Consider the following 17,767-nt stretch of genomic DNA (forward strand, 5'->3'; position numbering starts at 1 on the left):
TGTGAAATCTGAGACCTTTTTGTCCCACCATAGACAGCTACGCAACTACCACTTTGACGCTTTGAAGTTCATAAAGAGATAATAAAACTAATCCATATGAATTGAGCAGTTTAGTCCACATTTTTTGAAGAGACTCAATCACTTTATATGATAAACAGATTTAATTTAGGTTTTTATTCACATTTAAACATTGATCAGCGAACATAAACAGAAGCTCAACTGAACATACTTGGTGCGCGAGAACAAACCTCTTGTAGAAGCTGAACCTCTGAAGAAAACCTCTGAAGAACGTGCTGCGTAACACAAGAGAATGGATCTCATTGGTTCTCGTATGTCAAGCGAACATGCTTGAGCTTCCGTTTACCACAGCTGATATGTGAGTTGATGAATGTATATAAAAAATAGCCTAAATTCAATCAGTTCATCATATAAAGCGATTAAAAAAAAATCTGTATTAAACCACTCAAGTAATTTCATATGGATTAGTTTTACAATCTCTTCATGAACTTTTTGAAGTGTCCGTGTCAGTTGCGTAGCTGTCTATGGAGGGACAGAAAGCTCTCAGATTTCATCAAAAAGATCTTCATTTGTGTTCCGAAGATGAACGAAAGTCTTACGGGTTTGAAACGACATTAGTGTGAGTAATTAATGAAGGAATCTTCATTTTTGGGTGAACTACCCCTTTAAAAACATAATACATCACTACTCACATTTATACTTTTCCTGGATGTCTGCGTTGCATAGAATAACCAGGCCCGTCTTGAAGGAGAGCACTCGGATCTTACCATTACGACCACTAGAGAAAGGAACACATGCCAAACATTTAAAGAAATACAAACACAATTTCAAGATTCAAAACTTCACAGAGGTTCTTCTACATAGTCAGTTAGTACGACCGTGTAGTAGGTAACCAGCACCAAACAGAACTGAAAGGCCCTGCATCGTGTGGTCCAGTCGGCTCAATCATCAAAAATCATTTCAGCAACTGCCTCGGCTCACTACTAAAGTCGTTAACAAGCTATCACGGATATATGGTCAATATATGAAGTTCTGGAGGAGTTACTTCCTCCAACCCATCTGAATCCTCAATGAGGATGCTGCCAGGGGCTGGTACTGCTAGCTGAGCAAAATAGTGATGCAGCAAGTATATATACACAGTGAACCTTTCAGATATTTGTATAGTGGTGCATTTATTGCCTTATTCAATGTCGTATGCTTACAGGAAAAGACATTTCACATTTACTGCACCAGATAGACCTGTCAAAAAAGACTAAAGCAGGTCAGGAAGCATTTGAGCTCCACTGAGATCAAGATCACACCAGCAAATCCAAACAGATTGCTGAACAGATCCAAAAATATTCTAGAAAACTGATCAAGCACTACCAAATCACATTTTGCTGTGTATAACAAGGAATCCCCTGTCAGTATTGCTACTAAAGGGAATATTTCCTACCTTGTTTGGCTTTCTTGTTTGACTGAGAGCTTTTCATTATCATCCTCATGCATGCTGCTCATTCTTATTCACATTCGTTTGTAGCAAAACAAAAAAGCAATTACTACCAATTATTCACAGGGTGAGAGCTCCAGTCATTAGCAGTAGGTAGTTAAGAGTCTGGTCTATATTTGAGACACACATTCATGATGGTTAATAGAAAACAAACAAATATATAGTTTTTTTTATGTTGGCAAAGAAGCCAAAAGCTTGGCACAGTATATGATTTTTAAAGTCAAGCAGAGAACATTTTTAACTTCTACAGTATGATTAGTTGCCTGCTGGTGATTTCTCAGTGACAGTCATAATTTCCTTCACTTAACTGTGGAAAAAGGAGAACACCTAGGAGAACACCTTTGCCTATTGGTAAGAGATTTGAGAGTCAATAAGAGTGTCCACACTTGGCAGGTTCTTAGAAACTAGTCATTGTATTCATGTTGGTTTCATGTTGTTTTAAAAATTTACACAATTTCTTATACTTATTAATTTGACTTAACTTAGTTAAGTAGAGTCTACTTCATTTCATTTGTTAAATTTACTTGAAAAAAATCTGTGTGCAAAAACTTGCGGGAAAAAATGAAGTGAATTTTACTTTGAAATCTTGAATATACTTGAGTGTACACATCTTAATCATTACTTTTCTAAAACAGTTTAAAACTATATTTTTCTATTTTTCTATATTTTTCGAATTCATAAATATCATTACGTTGTTGGGAAGTCAAATATCATCACAGTTTACAACAAACTAACCTTGTGTTGTCATAAAAAGGTCAGACTATCGGATATTAATTTTTTGTCTGTCTGTACCACATGACTTTGAGAATTCAAGAATTTATTTTTTCTCTTTATTATAATAAGACCAATGTTGTTATTATTACTTCAAATTAAAACTACTAAAAAGTGTTTTTGTCCATTTAAATGCTGCAATAAAACAAAATTGAAATATTAAATGAAAACTTACAACTTACAGAATAAATGAATGCTAAATAGAAATATCAAAAAACTAATATAGCATTTACTTTTTTTTAAAGTATTTAAAAAAATAACACTGATCAGAACAGTCATATCACTCTGAATTTTTCTTTTCTTTTTTCTTTCCCCCCCAAAAAATATCACAATTATTTTAATGCAGAAATGATTTGCATTTTAAGGCATTTTTTAATAAATGAACAGATAGGACAAGAGCGTCATGTCATAGACCCTTAAATCACAGAAAAAGGGCGCGCCTTCTACACAGGTTGTGACTGACCAATAAAAGTGTCTCGCAGACAGCAGGAGGGCGCAGAGTTGGTTTGACATCATTTGTGGGAGCAGATCAAAGGGGTTGTGGGTGACATTACCGTCAGTACCTGTCGTAAACATTCAGCAGCCAGTTGAGACACATGTCGACGCACAGGGGGATATTGATCAAGATGGACCTTTCCTCCTCTAGTCTCTCGTACAGGGAAGTGAGTGCGTGGATGACTTCGACCACATCCATCACATGTTCGGCGTGCTGCAACTCCTGTTCTCTAAACACGTCCACCACGCTGCTCAGCTTCAACAGGTCCACTAGAAAACACACACATATAGGCCAGATGCTTATTACTGCATGTGGAGTGTTAACTAATGGGATTTGACTGTTCTAACATCAATTTATCTGGCCATCTCTAGTGCAGCTGTGAGAGTATAGGCTAAAGGCTGTGTGCTGATGTCATCCCAATTGGATAATGAGCTGAAATATGGAAGAGGCAGAGTGGTCATGGTGCTTTCAGGGTTAGGTAGATAGACAGAGACACTAACAGGCTTTTTGTTGATGCTCTTTTTATACAGCCATCCTCAATCATCATCACAGTTTCTGTAGCAGCCTGGTTATTAATTCGGCTAATGACATAGAATAGCAAACCAGGAGTCAAGATGCACAAAGAGTAAAGAGAGGGAATGAAAGAGAGAGAGAGAGAGAGAGATGATGTCCTAGCTCAATGCCAAGCTCAATAGTGGGTTCAACCTAATAAAGTAATCTGAACAATTTATTCATGTTTTCTTCATGAAGATCATTCTACAAAACAGGTACATATGTGAAAAATGTTCACATATGTACATATGTGGAAAAAAAGACTATCAACAAACAGCTGATGGCAACATTTACTGTGCTACTATAGACAGTTGTGTGTTCGTGTGTGTGTAATACTTATTGTAATACTTTACATAGTACATAGTAACTTTTTGATCTTGACAAGTTTTGGTCCCTATGGAAGCTTGTTTCCGCCACTGAATAATAAATAAATAATAATTATTGTGACTTTATTTCTCAGAATTGCGAGATATAAAGTCAGAATTGCGTGAAATAAAGTCGCAATTGCGTGTTATAAAGTCAGAATTGCGAGATATAAAGTCAGAATTGCGTGAAATAAAGTCGCAATTGCGTGTTATAAAGTCAGAATTGCGAGATATAAACTCGCAATTGCGTCTTATAGAGTCAGAATTCTGACTTTTTTTCTCGCAATTGCGACTTTATATCACGCAATTCTGACTTTATAACACGAAATTAGGGTTTGTTTGTTTGTTTTAATTAAAAAATGTAGAAAGATTTCTGTGAGTGATGTTTAGGGGATAGACTATACAGTTTGTACAGTATAAAAACCATTATGTGTAAAGAAATTCCCCATAAAACATGGAAACCATGTGTAACAAAATTTTTACTGAAAACAGGTTAATGGCTATCTGTGATTTTATTTAATAATATGAACTAGTATTAATTCTGAAATTTCTTTTTTATATTTTTTGAATGGCATCATCATTTCAAGATGTGAACATTTCAAGGACTAGCTAAAGTCTCCTCTTTATCACTTTTTTTGACAAGTCTGTGGGTTGAGGACAATCTTAAACCCATTACCTTGAATTTAAAGGGAAAAGCAGGACCCTGTAGTTTCAATACCCTGAGGAATAAGTCTGCACTGTCAGATTAAACTGTAAAACCATCAACCTTAACAACTTTCTAAAGTATGCCTTCAGAAAGTATGGTACAATGCATTTTACATTTTTACTTCATTACTTGATTAAATATACTTATCAAATGGGAAACGGACAAGTTTTATAGAAGTATCAATTTATCTGTTGACCAAACGATTCAAAACTCTCCACAAAGGAGTCAAGTTTGGCTAGTTAGCATGGCCAAGCCCCTGTTGGTAGATGTTGTACAACTACATCAGTTGCACAACATTTTACAGTTGACATTCAAAAGAGGCAAAAAAGCAAATCTTTTGCAAGACACACAAATATTTCAGTGTATTAAAACAGATGTTGCGCTCGATTATTTTTTGTTAAAGGCTCTTAAAAGCATAAAACAGACTTATATGGATCCGTGTATATTTATATTCTGTGCACAGTGAAGGGGCTGAGGGAAAGAAGGGAACTGCCAGCGAGAGAGAGCTCCTGTCTGGACAATGGCAGATAAACCTCCACCCGCAAAGCGTGTCACAGGGGGAACAGTGGTTAATTCCTTATGCAGACTTCTTAATTACCACCCGCGAAGAAGTACAATCACACCAATTATTAGGCTTAATTAAGCTGCATAAAAATCACTGGGCTCTAATTAAACAGACAGATCAGAAGTCCACAGCAGGGCCAGCCTCGTACAAGAATAATCAATGACTTGTGCTCAGAGAACAGGAGAGGAAAAGGGCAAACCAATGTGGGTGTTGCTTTTTACATACATCTTAAAGCCTTCTGCACGTGCCTCAGCTTCATGGCCGTCCTGTATGCAGAGAACTTGATGTTATTCAGGTCCGCTGTGAGAGAACAGCAGGGGAGATGGGACAGTAAAAAGAGAGAATAACATAAGGAATGAGAAAAAAGCTGCAAAGGAATTAGCAAACAGAGAGGTGGAAAGCAATGTGTCACTTCAGTGGAGTTGAGCGGTTTATGCTCATACCGTGCCGGAGTGTTTAGACTACCTGGGTCACGTCGCATACGATTAACACACACAGTAAACCCCTTTTATTCATTAATAATTAGAAGCTATGGTTGTGGCCCAGCTGCCCTCGGGTTAACACGAGAGCTGTCGACATCTCTGGGGTGGGATGAAATATTAGGTTATAATTAGAGGTCCAGGTAAAGAAATCACGCTCAGTGTAAGACCATCTTCTAGTTGGTGTATTTGAGCTTGTGTGTGTCCACATCACGGTTCCCCAGTGGGAAGTATACACATAGAAGAAATAAGAGCAGAGTTTAACTCTCACCCAGAGCATGGTATAATTCAGTCATCTTTGGATGGTCCCAGCAGGTTGTCTGGGCCTGATGGCTATAAAAGTGGAGAGAAAGAGAGAGAAGTGAAGTAGTGAAGCCAAAAATAGAAAAACATAGAGAGAAGAGGGAGAACACATGCAAGAGAAACTTTAAAGGAACAGTTCACCCAAAAATGTTAATTCAGTAATTATTTACTCATTCTTTCATTATTTATTACCCTCATGCCACTCCAAACCCATATGACTTTGTTTCTTCAATACACAAATGCAAATTTTAATCATTACGGACTGAAAAATGTCCCCTCTGTCGCAGCTTTGAAAGCAATTTGCATATTACACACCACTTTAAATTTTTTGTGATCGAACAAAAAAAGCAATTGGAATAGAGTGACATGATGGTGCCATTTTAATTCTTGGGTGAACCATCCCTTTAAGTGTACAAATGTTTTGTATATAAATCCATAACTATACAAATCCAAAAATGCTACAGTAAAAACCTGTAAATAGTTAAATAGTAAGTGGTTGTAAATATATGTAATTTTATTGTAAAATACTATCATATTTTGTTTTTTACAAGTAAATCTAACAGTTACTGTATACTTTGTAGTGATGAACAGTAAAATCACTTTTCCAGAAGTCTCTGCATGATTTTAGTTCAAATAATTTAGTTTCTTCTTATTTTTGTTATCAGTAATGTACATTGGGGTGTTTTGTGTTTCAGCTTCTGTTATTTGGTTATTGTTTATTGCATTATTTTAGTGCCACGTGTGTTACTCTAATGCTGTTTTGTCTTTGTGTGTGTGTGTGTGTGTGTGTGTGTGTGTGTGTGTGTGTGTGTGTGTGTGTGTGTGTGTGTGTGTGTGTGTGTGTGTGTGTGTGTGTGTGTGTGTGTGTGTGTGTGAGAACTGGCCGCGTTTTATGATCAGACCACTTATGATCAATCTAATTCATTATGTAGCTTTTATTTAACCACCTGTATTATTATGGTGGTTATCAGTACATTTAAGGTAAAATGCAGATTTTGACAGTTCAAGGTGATTGGTATTCACATCATAATATATCACTTAATTTGATATGCAGTTATCAGTTGTAAAATATACAGGCATCAATACACAATCCCGCAATACCTGAAACATTGCCATAGTATGGTGTGAGACAGAGAGCGAGCCCTGACAACTACAGTGATCTCGAACAAAGATCTCAGTGTCATTAAGAGCTCATATCCTCAAACATAAGGGTTTTCTTTATGACATTCAATGGAAAGCTTAAATACTACACACGGCTCGAACAGGCAAGTACAATAAGAGCTAGATAAATCTGATACATGTGTGCTACATGCTTTACTGCAACAACCACTCATGACTTCCTGCACTTTGCAGCCTATATTGTACCAGCAGCCATGACATAAAGATATAAGATTAATAAATGATAGGAACAAATGCTGTTCATTCACTCATCATTACCTGTGCTAGCGATTACATTGATTGGCCAGTGACATGCATGAAAACCTTCTGTTGCAAATGTTTTACCCTGTGGCTTGATCACATAGATGACCACTGTGTCCCTTCTCACCATTTGAGTTTTAAAAGCATGAAATGGATTTTTCCCTTTCTGCTCCATTTGATGTCAGGGTTAGTCATGTGTTCTTCTAGTCAATTCCATCTGCAGTCATTTATATTTCCTGTGACTTCAGAATGATTAGTTATATGGCAGTCTGTGGCTTTCAAAATATGAATAAATACTATAATAGCAAATAATTAAACTAAAATAACACTGATGGGAATCACATAACTTTTTAAAGGTGACTTTATGCCTCTTTTCACAAGATGTAATATAAATCTATGGTGTCCCCAGATTGTGTCTGTGAAATTTCAGCTCAAAATACCTCCCAGATTATTTATTATAGCTTGTCAAATTTGCCCCTTTTGGGTGGGAGTAAAAACACTCAGCTGCTGCTCCCCGCCCCCGTTCAGAAGACGGCCGATCCTTTACACTAGCTTCGGATACAATAACAAAACACACGAATAATCTCACACATCCAAAATCTCAGAAATAACCAGCAGCGGAGTGCAGCCTTACAGAGAGACACAGGAAGAGGTTGCCATTTTTAGACTGCACCTAGACGTTTCTGAATGGTTAGTGGATACATTTATGTAGTTGTTGTGGAGTTACATTGATCCATCTCATTCTAATCGACTTGCATGTACAGTCATGCTTAACTTTTACATAAGTTGACACAGTTCCCTGATGCCTTTATAAGACAGCTGTGACATATTTTGGTCAAATAGTTTGCATGCTTAACTCAAACTTATAACATTGCGTTAGAACTGCTTACACTGTTGTTGCTTGCGAAAACCAAATGGCGGCGCTGTGGGTTGAAACGTGCAGATTAAAGGGCAGTAATATTATAATAAGATTCCCTCCTACATCAGAAGGGGAGCGAAATCTGATCAGCTTTTTTTTTTACATGCTTGCAGAGAAAGGCTTACCAAAGCAAAATTACTGGGTTGTCACTTTTCAAGTTTTCTGGGTTGGTAGATGTACCGGGGACCTGATTATGGCACTTAAACACGGAAAAGGTCAGATTTTCATGATATGAGCCGTAGATACGTCATCTGAGCCGTAGCTGTGATTCCCATCAGTGCTATTTTCAGTTTTCATTTTAGTTTTAGTTTAAGTATTAGTAATTTTGATGTGCTTTTGTCATTTTATTCGTTTTTGTTTTTTATATTTAGCTTTAATTTATTTATTTTTTATTTCAGATTTATTAATTTTTGAACTTTATTTTATTTCTTGCAATTAGTGGGCAAGGCAGCATTCCTAATTTTTAAGATTGTCATCTAATATTTATATTTTATTCAATTACAGCTTTATTTAATTTACCAAAATTGCTTTTTAATAGTTTTAGTTAACAATAACACTGATTGCTATGAATAAAGATTTTAAATGGTAACATTCCGGGAAGCCAAACAACTACCATTGAGATGAATTGGAATGCTAAAAGAAATCTTTCAAAATATTACAGACCTCCTTTCTCTCGACTAAGGATGTTAACCTCTTAACAGACTCTGTCTGTTGTGACATATCAAAGTATTAAAAATACACCGGGCTGCGTGACAAAAGGAATGCCACAGTTGAAATGTTGCAGCACAATAATCTTCTGCACCAGGGATCAGTAATTGAGTTTGCTTTCTATACCTGATAATCTGACATGCCCATCCCAGTTTCACACTGTCTTTCTCACTTCTGATGCTCATAGATGGCTAATAGTTTACAGCTGGACTTACTTGATATAGTATGGCACTTTGTTGGGGGAAATGGCACGTTCCCAAGGAATCTGCACAGAGCCTGGAGTGACAAAGGAAGAAAAAGGGAAATATCAATCAGACAGACATGTCGAGCATGAAAAGCTATTTTGAAAATCTCAAACAGCACAGCTCAAGGTTCTTCAAGCATACCGTTTCCACACAGAGAGGTTATTAAACAACAGCACCTCAAAAGTGTTCAGAGTGGTAGAAAGCTTTTCTGTAAGTGTGGAGCTGTGGAACTTCAAAGGTCAAACGCTGCTGTGCTATGATATACAAATGGTAAAAACTGAGAACTATACAATCACTGAGGTCATTTATGGGGCTTCTTCAGCACCACTGTCTTCCTTCTCAGCTGCTTTTACAATCTGAAACGAATTAGGTGTCAACACCCTTAAAATTCTCGGTTTATGTAACATTACATGTATTATACTTCCCTCTAGTCAGTGGTGGAATGAGGCCCAAGAGAGAAGACAGTGTGCCACCTCTGCACATGGCTTTCATAAGTACACTATACCTCTTTATTTCTCTATCCGAACTCCCTCTCTGATCCAGGGAAATCCCCAAATAAAGCGCCGCAAAAATACGTCAGTAATAATTGCCAATAATAGCCCTCTGAGCCTCATATTCAGATAAGGGCCAGAGCTAAATGCTAACCAAACTAAATCTTAAACAGTGCACTCTGTTGGTCGGTTTCGCAGACAAGGCTTAAGCCTAGTCCCAGAATAATATACATGTTTGAGCTGTTTTAAAGGTGCTGTATGTAACTTTTTTACTCTACTAAAGCATAAAAATACCATGTTTGCAGATATTTATAAACTAAACTAAGTTCACATATTCATTTCTCTGAAAAACACCTCTACAGCCAGTTATTTTACTTATTATTTTACACGTTCCGTGTTGTCGGTCGGTTTTTGTTTTGGTCTGTGTGATCTCGTCAGTTCATTCAATAGTATTTCGACACCCTGGGATGCCGGCTGGCAGGAAACACAGCGTATTGCAGCCTTGGAAATGAGGAAACAAACTGGGTCAGATATTGCAGATTCCACAAAACCTAAAAGCCTCGATATCCATCTAAAAATCTCTATAAACCAGAGCATATTAAAACGCGGATAAATCAACTCATTAACTTACAGTGTGTAAGTCTCCTCGGCTTTCCTTGTCAATTGCGCTTGTTCCTGTTGCTGTTGCGTGTACTCAAACTGGTAACTCGCGTGAGCGTCGAGTCTGAGGAGGAGGGGGCGGGGGAAACAACAATCTCCCATATTTTGAATTTGGACTGCAGTACCTATCTCAACCACTAGCTGTCATTCTTACAGACAGCACCTTTAATTGAAAGCAACTTGCACTGACATCTCTTAAAATATGCCAGTGTCATTGTTTTGTCTCAAGATTCACACCAGTAATGTTTTTTCTATGGTTTGTTTAAAATATCCTGGCTTAATCTAAACGTGAAGCCAGGGGCCCATTCTTTGTACATGGATTACTCTGGATTTTAATGTTAAAGATTTGACATGATCCAGGATTGTTAGGTTCTTCGAAGATCATCCCGGAGTTGCTGTAATAGCAACAGGTCCATAAGCTCAAACCTGCTCAGGAGCAGGCTTATTTCATGTGAACAGGATTAGATTGTATTTTTTTAGGCGGATACTTAAATTGATTCTTAAAATCTGTTTGAGCCACAGCTACATTTTCTTACAAGAGTACCTTACTGAATCAGGAACAATAATAATTTAAAATAATAATAATATTATATTGTTGTGTAGTCTATCATAATATAGACATAGATGGGAGTGGCTTGATGCAGATAACTTAGTAAAAATTCTGTCTGCTGTGCCATTAAAAAAAAAAAAAATCTTGACCCATAGGCAACATTAATCCATGCTGTCACGTAACAAATCTGCTTCACAGGTCAAATTAAATGAATTGCTAATTACAGCATATAAATAAAAATGTAAAGCCTGGCCTGTACAAATACTAGCAATGAAAATAACTGTGAATCATGTAACAAACAGTACACATTTAATTTTCTTATCATAACTTATTTCGTTAAGGTCCCTTGGCTGTTTCCTTACAAAGGTCCAGAACTTCTGCAAGTTTTTCGTCAGGTGTGTGATGTTCTTAATTAATGTCATTAAGTTGCTGTCTTGTTGTCAGCCAATCGCTGCATGATCACATGGTTTCGAGTATCGATATATATGCCCTTTCCAATGAACACAAGAACGTGCAGAAATCTCAGACAACTTAATCCAGATATTTTAATCAAATCCACAAATACATTTGAAGAACCAAATAAGCCAGAGATCAGCTATCATGATTAGAAGATCTGGCATCTGTCACATCATCTCAGATGTATTAAGGGAGGTATAAAGAATGGACCCCAGGCCTGTAAGTTTTTGCTAACTTTTATCTGGTTCTTAGTTGTCCCATAAGTACACTACCTGTCATTCTGGACTCTATACTCCCACCTATCGCCCTGATGTATGAAGTTTGTTCTTTTTTGACTATGTTTTCTTTGTCTCTTATACTATACCCATCCATTATGGACATTCTTGGATTCAGTCTAAATTGTTTGTGCGTAGTTGGTGGTTTGCATTGATGCGCTACTAAAACGGAATTTTATAGAATACTTTTATGTATTGTCTGTATTTTTATGTGTATGTCTGGATTTTGCATCTCATTTGAGTATAGATCACAAAGATATTTCTCAAAAGTTCTTTTCATTTATTTATGTGGAAACTTAGTGGGTGGACATTTAAAATTCCGCCAAAAATTTTAAAGAGCCATTCTCTTTTGTAGCTGAACTGCGTGAGTTGGTTGAGTCCATGTCAAGATCTGAGCCCAGACATTGTCTAAATGTCACTGTCTTTGTCCTGCAATGTTTCACCACTGAACACCATCAGCCCATCCCTCGCTCTCTATGGCTTCAAATAAGTTATACCACACTTACTAGAAAGGAAGTGCTGTGATCCAGGGCCAAAATCTCTGTGGGCATCTTGCAATTGTTTTAGACGTTCTTCAATAGATCCCTTGAGTGGAAAAGGAGAAAGAGGAGTTATTTTATATACTAAATCAAAGTTCTCTGATCGTATAATGGAACGGTTCTCCAAAAAACAGAACGTAAGATGGGTTTTAAACACCATGACGATGAGCAGATGACAAAATTTTCATTTTGAGGTCCCTTTAAGTTTTGTTTTAAATGGACCAGTGTACCAGTCTACTGCCCCCAATCAGTTTTTGAAGAATTCATACTGAATAAATAAGCAGTGACTCAGATAAATGCTCTGAAAAGAGCGATAATAAGAAAAGTGGTGAGAGTGTTGCACAAGAAGTTTCCCAAGAGTAATCCAGGTCTGTCATTGTCGCCACCAATCAGACATCTCTGGGGAATGGTGGACTACCTAATTAAAGTTATTTACAATGTAAATCATTCAGAGGATGTCAAAACACTGATATAAAGGCCAACAAATCCACTTAAGCATGAAGTATTTTATTTCCCTCATTCTCTTCCTGTATTCTCTCAGTTTCTGTGAGGCATTTCAAGGAGAACCAGCACTGCTTTGCAATAATTATATATATATATATATATATGAAGAGTTCAGATGCAAAAGCCTCTAAATGCCATCTGAAATTTTCTTATAGAATGATCATTTTTATCAAGCTTGTATATTTAAGGTCAGTAATTTCACTTAAATGACAATTAATAGGTTATCTTCATTGCCATTTGAGTGAAATTATTGAATTTAAATATACGAGCTTGATAAAAATGATTATTCTATAAGAAAATTTCAGATGGCATTTAGAGGTTTTTGCATCTGAACTCTTCATATATTTATATTTATATTTATATTTATATACACACATATACACGCACCTGTCCTATATGAACACTTTCATTTGGGGTCTTATTTTAATTAATATGTTCTTAATTAATAAGAATAATATAATTATTTTAATGACAAAAATAAAGCCAAAATGGAGAAGCCATGTGTGACAAACTAAGTACACCCTATGATTTATTGGCTTGTAGAACCACTTTAGCAGCAATAATTAGAAGATCATTTTCTACGTGACTTTATCAGTCTCTCACATCATTGTGGAGGAATTTTTGCCCGCTCTTCTTTGCAACATTGCTTCAGTTCTTCAGGTTTGATTATGCACAGCTCTCTTAAGGTCTTTCCACAGCATTTCAATATCACCTTTGACTGGGATATTGCCACACCTTGATTATTTTCTTTTTTAGCCATTCTGTTGTAGATTTGCTGGTGTGCTTTGGATAATTGTTCTGTTGCATGACCCAATTTCGGCTTTTGCTGTCAGACAGATGGCCTCACATTTGACTCTAGAATACTTTGGTATACAAAGGAATTCATGGTCAACTCAAAGACGAGGGTCCTTGGCTGAAAAACAAGCTCAAATCATCAACCCTCCACAACCGTGCTTGACAGTTGGTATGAGGTGTTTGTGCTGATATGCTATGTTTGGTTTTCGCCAAACATGGGGCAGTGCATTATGGCCGAACATCTCCACTTTGGTCTTGTCTGTCCAAAGGACATTGTTTCAGAAATTGTCTGTTCAGATGCAACTTTGCAAACATAAGCCGTGTTGTCATGTACTTTTTTAGAGAGAAGAGGCTTTCACCTGGCAATCCTTCCAAACATCCAATACTTGTTCAGTCTTTCTCTAATACGGTGATGCAAACTGAGGCATGTAGAGTCTGAGGTGCAGTTCTTGGGTTTTTTGCAGTTTCTCTGAGCATTGCACGGCCTGACCATGGGATGATTTTGCCGAGACGTCCACTCCTTGGAAGATTGGCAACCGTCTTGAATAACCTTCCTCACTGTTTAATAATGTGCTTCAAATTGTTTGGAAATGGCCTTGTAACCCTTCCTAGATTGATGGGCAGCAACAATTGTTTCTCTAAAATCATTGCTAATGTCTTTTCAAAGACATATGATTAGCAGCGCCAGACTGCTACTTACCCTATTAATTCATATGGAAGCAGTAAGGGTGTACTTAGTTTGTCACACATGGCTTCTCCATTTTGGCCTAGTTTTTGTTAAATAAACCTTGAACCATAACTCGTGTTGTTGTTCATCACAATTTTAAGACCTGCTAAGGACCAGATGATTTTTTATTATGTCCTGATATGTAAAACCATAGAATTCAAAAGGGTGTACTTTCTTTTTCACATGAAGTTTATGAATGTATGAACATGTATGAATGTTTAAGGATTAAAAGCCAAGGATTTATCAACACAGCATTTCTCATTGCATTCATACTACAAATAACACAAGAAATGCTCACAGACAATAGTCCTGTGTGTTTTCCCTTACATTAGGTCACACACAAACTGCTGCAGATATGCATTTAATAGTCATTTTCAATAACTGGATTCACACACTCCCACACACTCACGTGTACTTCTCACTCTCCCTGCATCTCTTTCTGGCTCTCTTAAGCTCCTCTTACACATAAAACAACCAGATGCAATCGAAACACTCAATTTCATTTTACATCTTCTCTATTTTCTCGTTGGAAAGGCCTTTGTTTTCCCATGAGCATGTAGACAAAAGGCACTTCCCGTGACCGATGATAATGGAGCCATCACCGCTCCCAGCCAGGCAGGACCAGCTTATTATATTCTATCTCCTTAGCTCCATTTTTCATAGTGCATATGCACAAACTTAGTTGGCTGGAGTCAGCGCTGGCAATGGTGGCCGGTGTACTGTATGATCTCCATAGGGGTCCATTAGTCATGGTGGGTAGGTAAGGATGAGATAAGGATGGTGTGAGTTCACTACCTGCAAAAGTTTCCATCTGTTGTTCAGGTGCTCCAGGGCTCTGGCGTTCTCCATGGACAAGTGCACGTCAGCTATGGCCAGTTGATGGGCCAGGTCGTTTATGTGTTTCATTCCTTCCTTTACCTGGGCCAGCTCTTCTTTAAACAGCTACAAAAGAAAGAGAAAATGAGATGGATGATCAACACATATATAAATATATGATTCCTCACTGAAACTTTCCATTTGATTTCTGTGTGCACTATGCATTGTGTTACTACTGATGTTACATTTAAGTGTTACAACTATGCCTGCTTTCCACTACAAATGATTTAAACGGAAAAAAAAAGTTGTGATACTGACAGGCTAGACACAGGGTGGATATTTTAAAGGGATCTTTTATTCCATTCACAGCCTACACTTGTCCATTTTCATTCCATCCGTCACCACTGCTTGCTTCGTTCCACAGATTTACATTGAGGAGCTACACTGGGCATAATTGCAAGAAAGATCCAGTCTGTTGATAGCAGTGAAACTGCACCAAATGTCTAAGTGTGACAAGACCCAATGTGTGTGAGAGAACTGGTGACAAGTGAAAAATTTGTAAAAAATGCAGAGAGAAATATTTTTGTAAGTGAAAAGCTGAGTTGAAATTCACCACCATTTAGGGTTGGTAATATTATTATTATTTTTTATGTCTTTGAAAGAAGTCTCTTATGCTCACCCAGGCTGCATTTATTTAATCAAAAATACAGTAAAAATAGTAAGATTGTGAAATGTTATTACAATTTAGAAGAACTGGTTCCTATTTGATTATATTTTCAAATGTAATTTATTCCTGTGATGCAAAGCTGAGTTTTTAGCAGCCGTTACTTCACTCTTCAATGTCACATGATCCTGTGATCAATGTGACATATCTAATGTGAGACTTCAGTCAGAGTGTATAAAAGCCCACTGCTGTGATTGGCTAACATCTTTTGCATATGAAACAGCTAAGTATTACATGTTTAACTCTCTCAAAAACTTTTAGCACGTTTTTACAATTACAGCTCTCAAGGTTAACTAATCATGAAAAGTGTTAATTATAGCTTTATATTTAGATCTATGGCATCATATTTGGATCGTTGCATGAATGCAGCGATCTCCTCATGGCAAACTCGATTTCTGCACACTAACGAATTCTTTCATCAGAACTAACAGTGCAAACACATTGTAAATAAGAGATTTGTTGATCATTACGGGAGTTTTGGCGAGTCCAGAACTCAAACACTGATAAACTCGTGCTGCTTGATTGACAGCTCCAGCTATTTCAACGGGAGCGTTCTTTGATGGCTTTTATATATATAATTTAAATCACAGTTTAAATAACGGATTATTTTCTTCCTACTAGAGAAACAATGTGAAGTTGACCGTTTAGTCACTGGTTTGATTTACTGACACATAGACAAAGAACATCTGACTGTACATGAATCATTAAATGCATTAGAATTAATACGGTTACTTACATTGTATTACTGTTGAGTCCATATCGTAAAAGTATGTTTGCAAAGCCTGCGCCGAAATTCCGACTGATTTACCAAATAATCCACAGTGAAATGTACCGCATAAAAATAAATAATGCTCAACTGAGACATTTACATTGTTGAAAATAAATAAACTAACCACATTCCTAGCATTAGGATTAGGGATGGGGCCGATCCGATCCAGTATCGGTATCGGGACCGATACCAACGTAATTCACGTATCGGATTTTCCCGATCCAACCTGCGGAGATATCCGATATCCTTGAGTCATGTCTGCGCTTTAACGTTGTCTGCTGAAATGACTCCAAAAGTGAGTCCCGCCGGCTAGTCTGCTAGCTGGCTGCAAACTGCGGAATGGATTTCCTGAACGGAGGCGCGGCTCAATGAGACACAGAGTTATGAGACACGCCACCGCTCAGGAAATCCATTCCGCAGTTTGCGGCCGCTGTGTGGAAATTCTTCACACTGGAAACACCGCAGAGCAAGACAGCAAAATGCAATGTTTGCAAAGCCGTAATTCAGAGCTCGTTGAAGCTCCCACGCGTCGTACAACACAACGAATGCAATCAAACATTTAAAAAAGCACCACGTTACTGTGCGTTCACACCAAACGCGAATAGCGCGTCAAATTCGCGTCTGCCGCGTCTAGTTGGACGCTTGAATATTTTGAATCCATTCGCGCGCCCAGAGCGAAATTGACGCTCGTAAAAAGCAAAAGTTTGAAGCGAAATTGACGCGCGTCTGAGGCGAAATCCGCTTGTCTGTTTGCACATGGCTGATGTTGATCGAGCATTCATCGAGAGAGTTACAGCATCGGAGCGAGGATCACCCTTTAGATGGTGTGTGTGTGTGTGTAAGATGTTTACACTTGCACTTTTCTTATATTTCAAGACTCAAGTATTTGACATTTTGGGAATGTAATAAATATTGACATGACCTACAGTTGCATATTTGTTTTCAGAATGGGATTTTTCCTGTTAACAGGATTTACTGTTTTTCTGACTTCCTTTTCTGACCTTATACTTACCATACATGCATAAATATGTAGGCCTACATATCATACTTGCCTGTTGAGAGGAGTTTATTTCAGCATCATATAAAATAAACAATAATGATAATGATAATAATAATATTAAAGCAAACACAGCTCTGGTATCGGAATAGTATCGGTATCGGCCGATATCCAAATTCAGGTATCGGGATCGGATCGGAAGTGAAAAAATGTGGATCGGTGCATCCCTAATTAGGATCCATTGGTTTGGTAAGTTATTTTTAGTCCAGTAAACCAAAGTTCTGAAACTTATGGGATATTCTTATAGTATGATGACCTCTTATATGTCAAAAGCTCAAGGAAAATTTGATTTCTCAGTTCATGACCCCTTTAAATAATGTTTGCCCTTTCACTTTGAGGAGTGCCGCTTTAAATGATCTTTGTGCTTTC

At 37.4% G+C, this 17,767-nt stretch overlaps 1 protein-coding gene across 1 annotated transcript; it reads right to left on the reverse strand.

Annotated features, from left to right (window-relative positions):
* Nucleotides 1-555: 555 nt before the first annotated feature.
* On the reverse strand, nucleotides 556-15,526 carry LOC309492046 (dystrophin-related protein 2-like). Its single transcript, XM_082191061.1, has 7 exons — nucleotides 14,828-15,526; nucleotides 11,974-12,052; nucleotides 9,006-9,066; nucleotides 5,713-5,774; nucleotides 5,188-5,262; nucleotides 2,842-3,043; nucleotides 556-796 (listed from the first exon to the last, which is right to left on the reverse strand). The coding sequence occupies exons 1-7, from the start codon at nucleotides 14,936-14,938 to the stop codon at nucleotides 703-705; spliced, it is 684 nt and encodes a 227-aa protein (XP_082047187.1). The 5' UTR covers nucleotides 14,939-15,526; the 3' UTR covers nucleotides 556-702.
* Nucleotides 15,527-17,767: the final 2,241 nt, after the last annotated feature.

This window comes from Leuciscus leuciscus, assembly GCF_965113295.1.
Source record: "Leuciscus leuciscus genome assembly, contig: HAP1_SCAFFOLD_870, whole genome shotgun sequence".
NCBI lineage: Eukaryota > Metazoa > Chordata > Actinopteri > Cypriniformes > Leuciscidae > Leuciscus > Leuciscus leuciscus.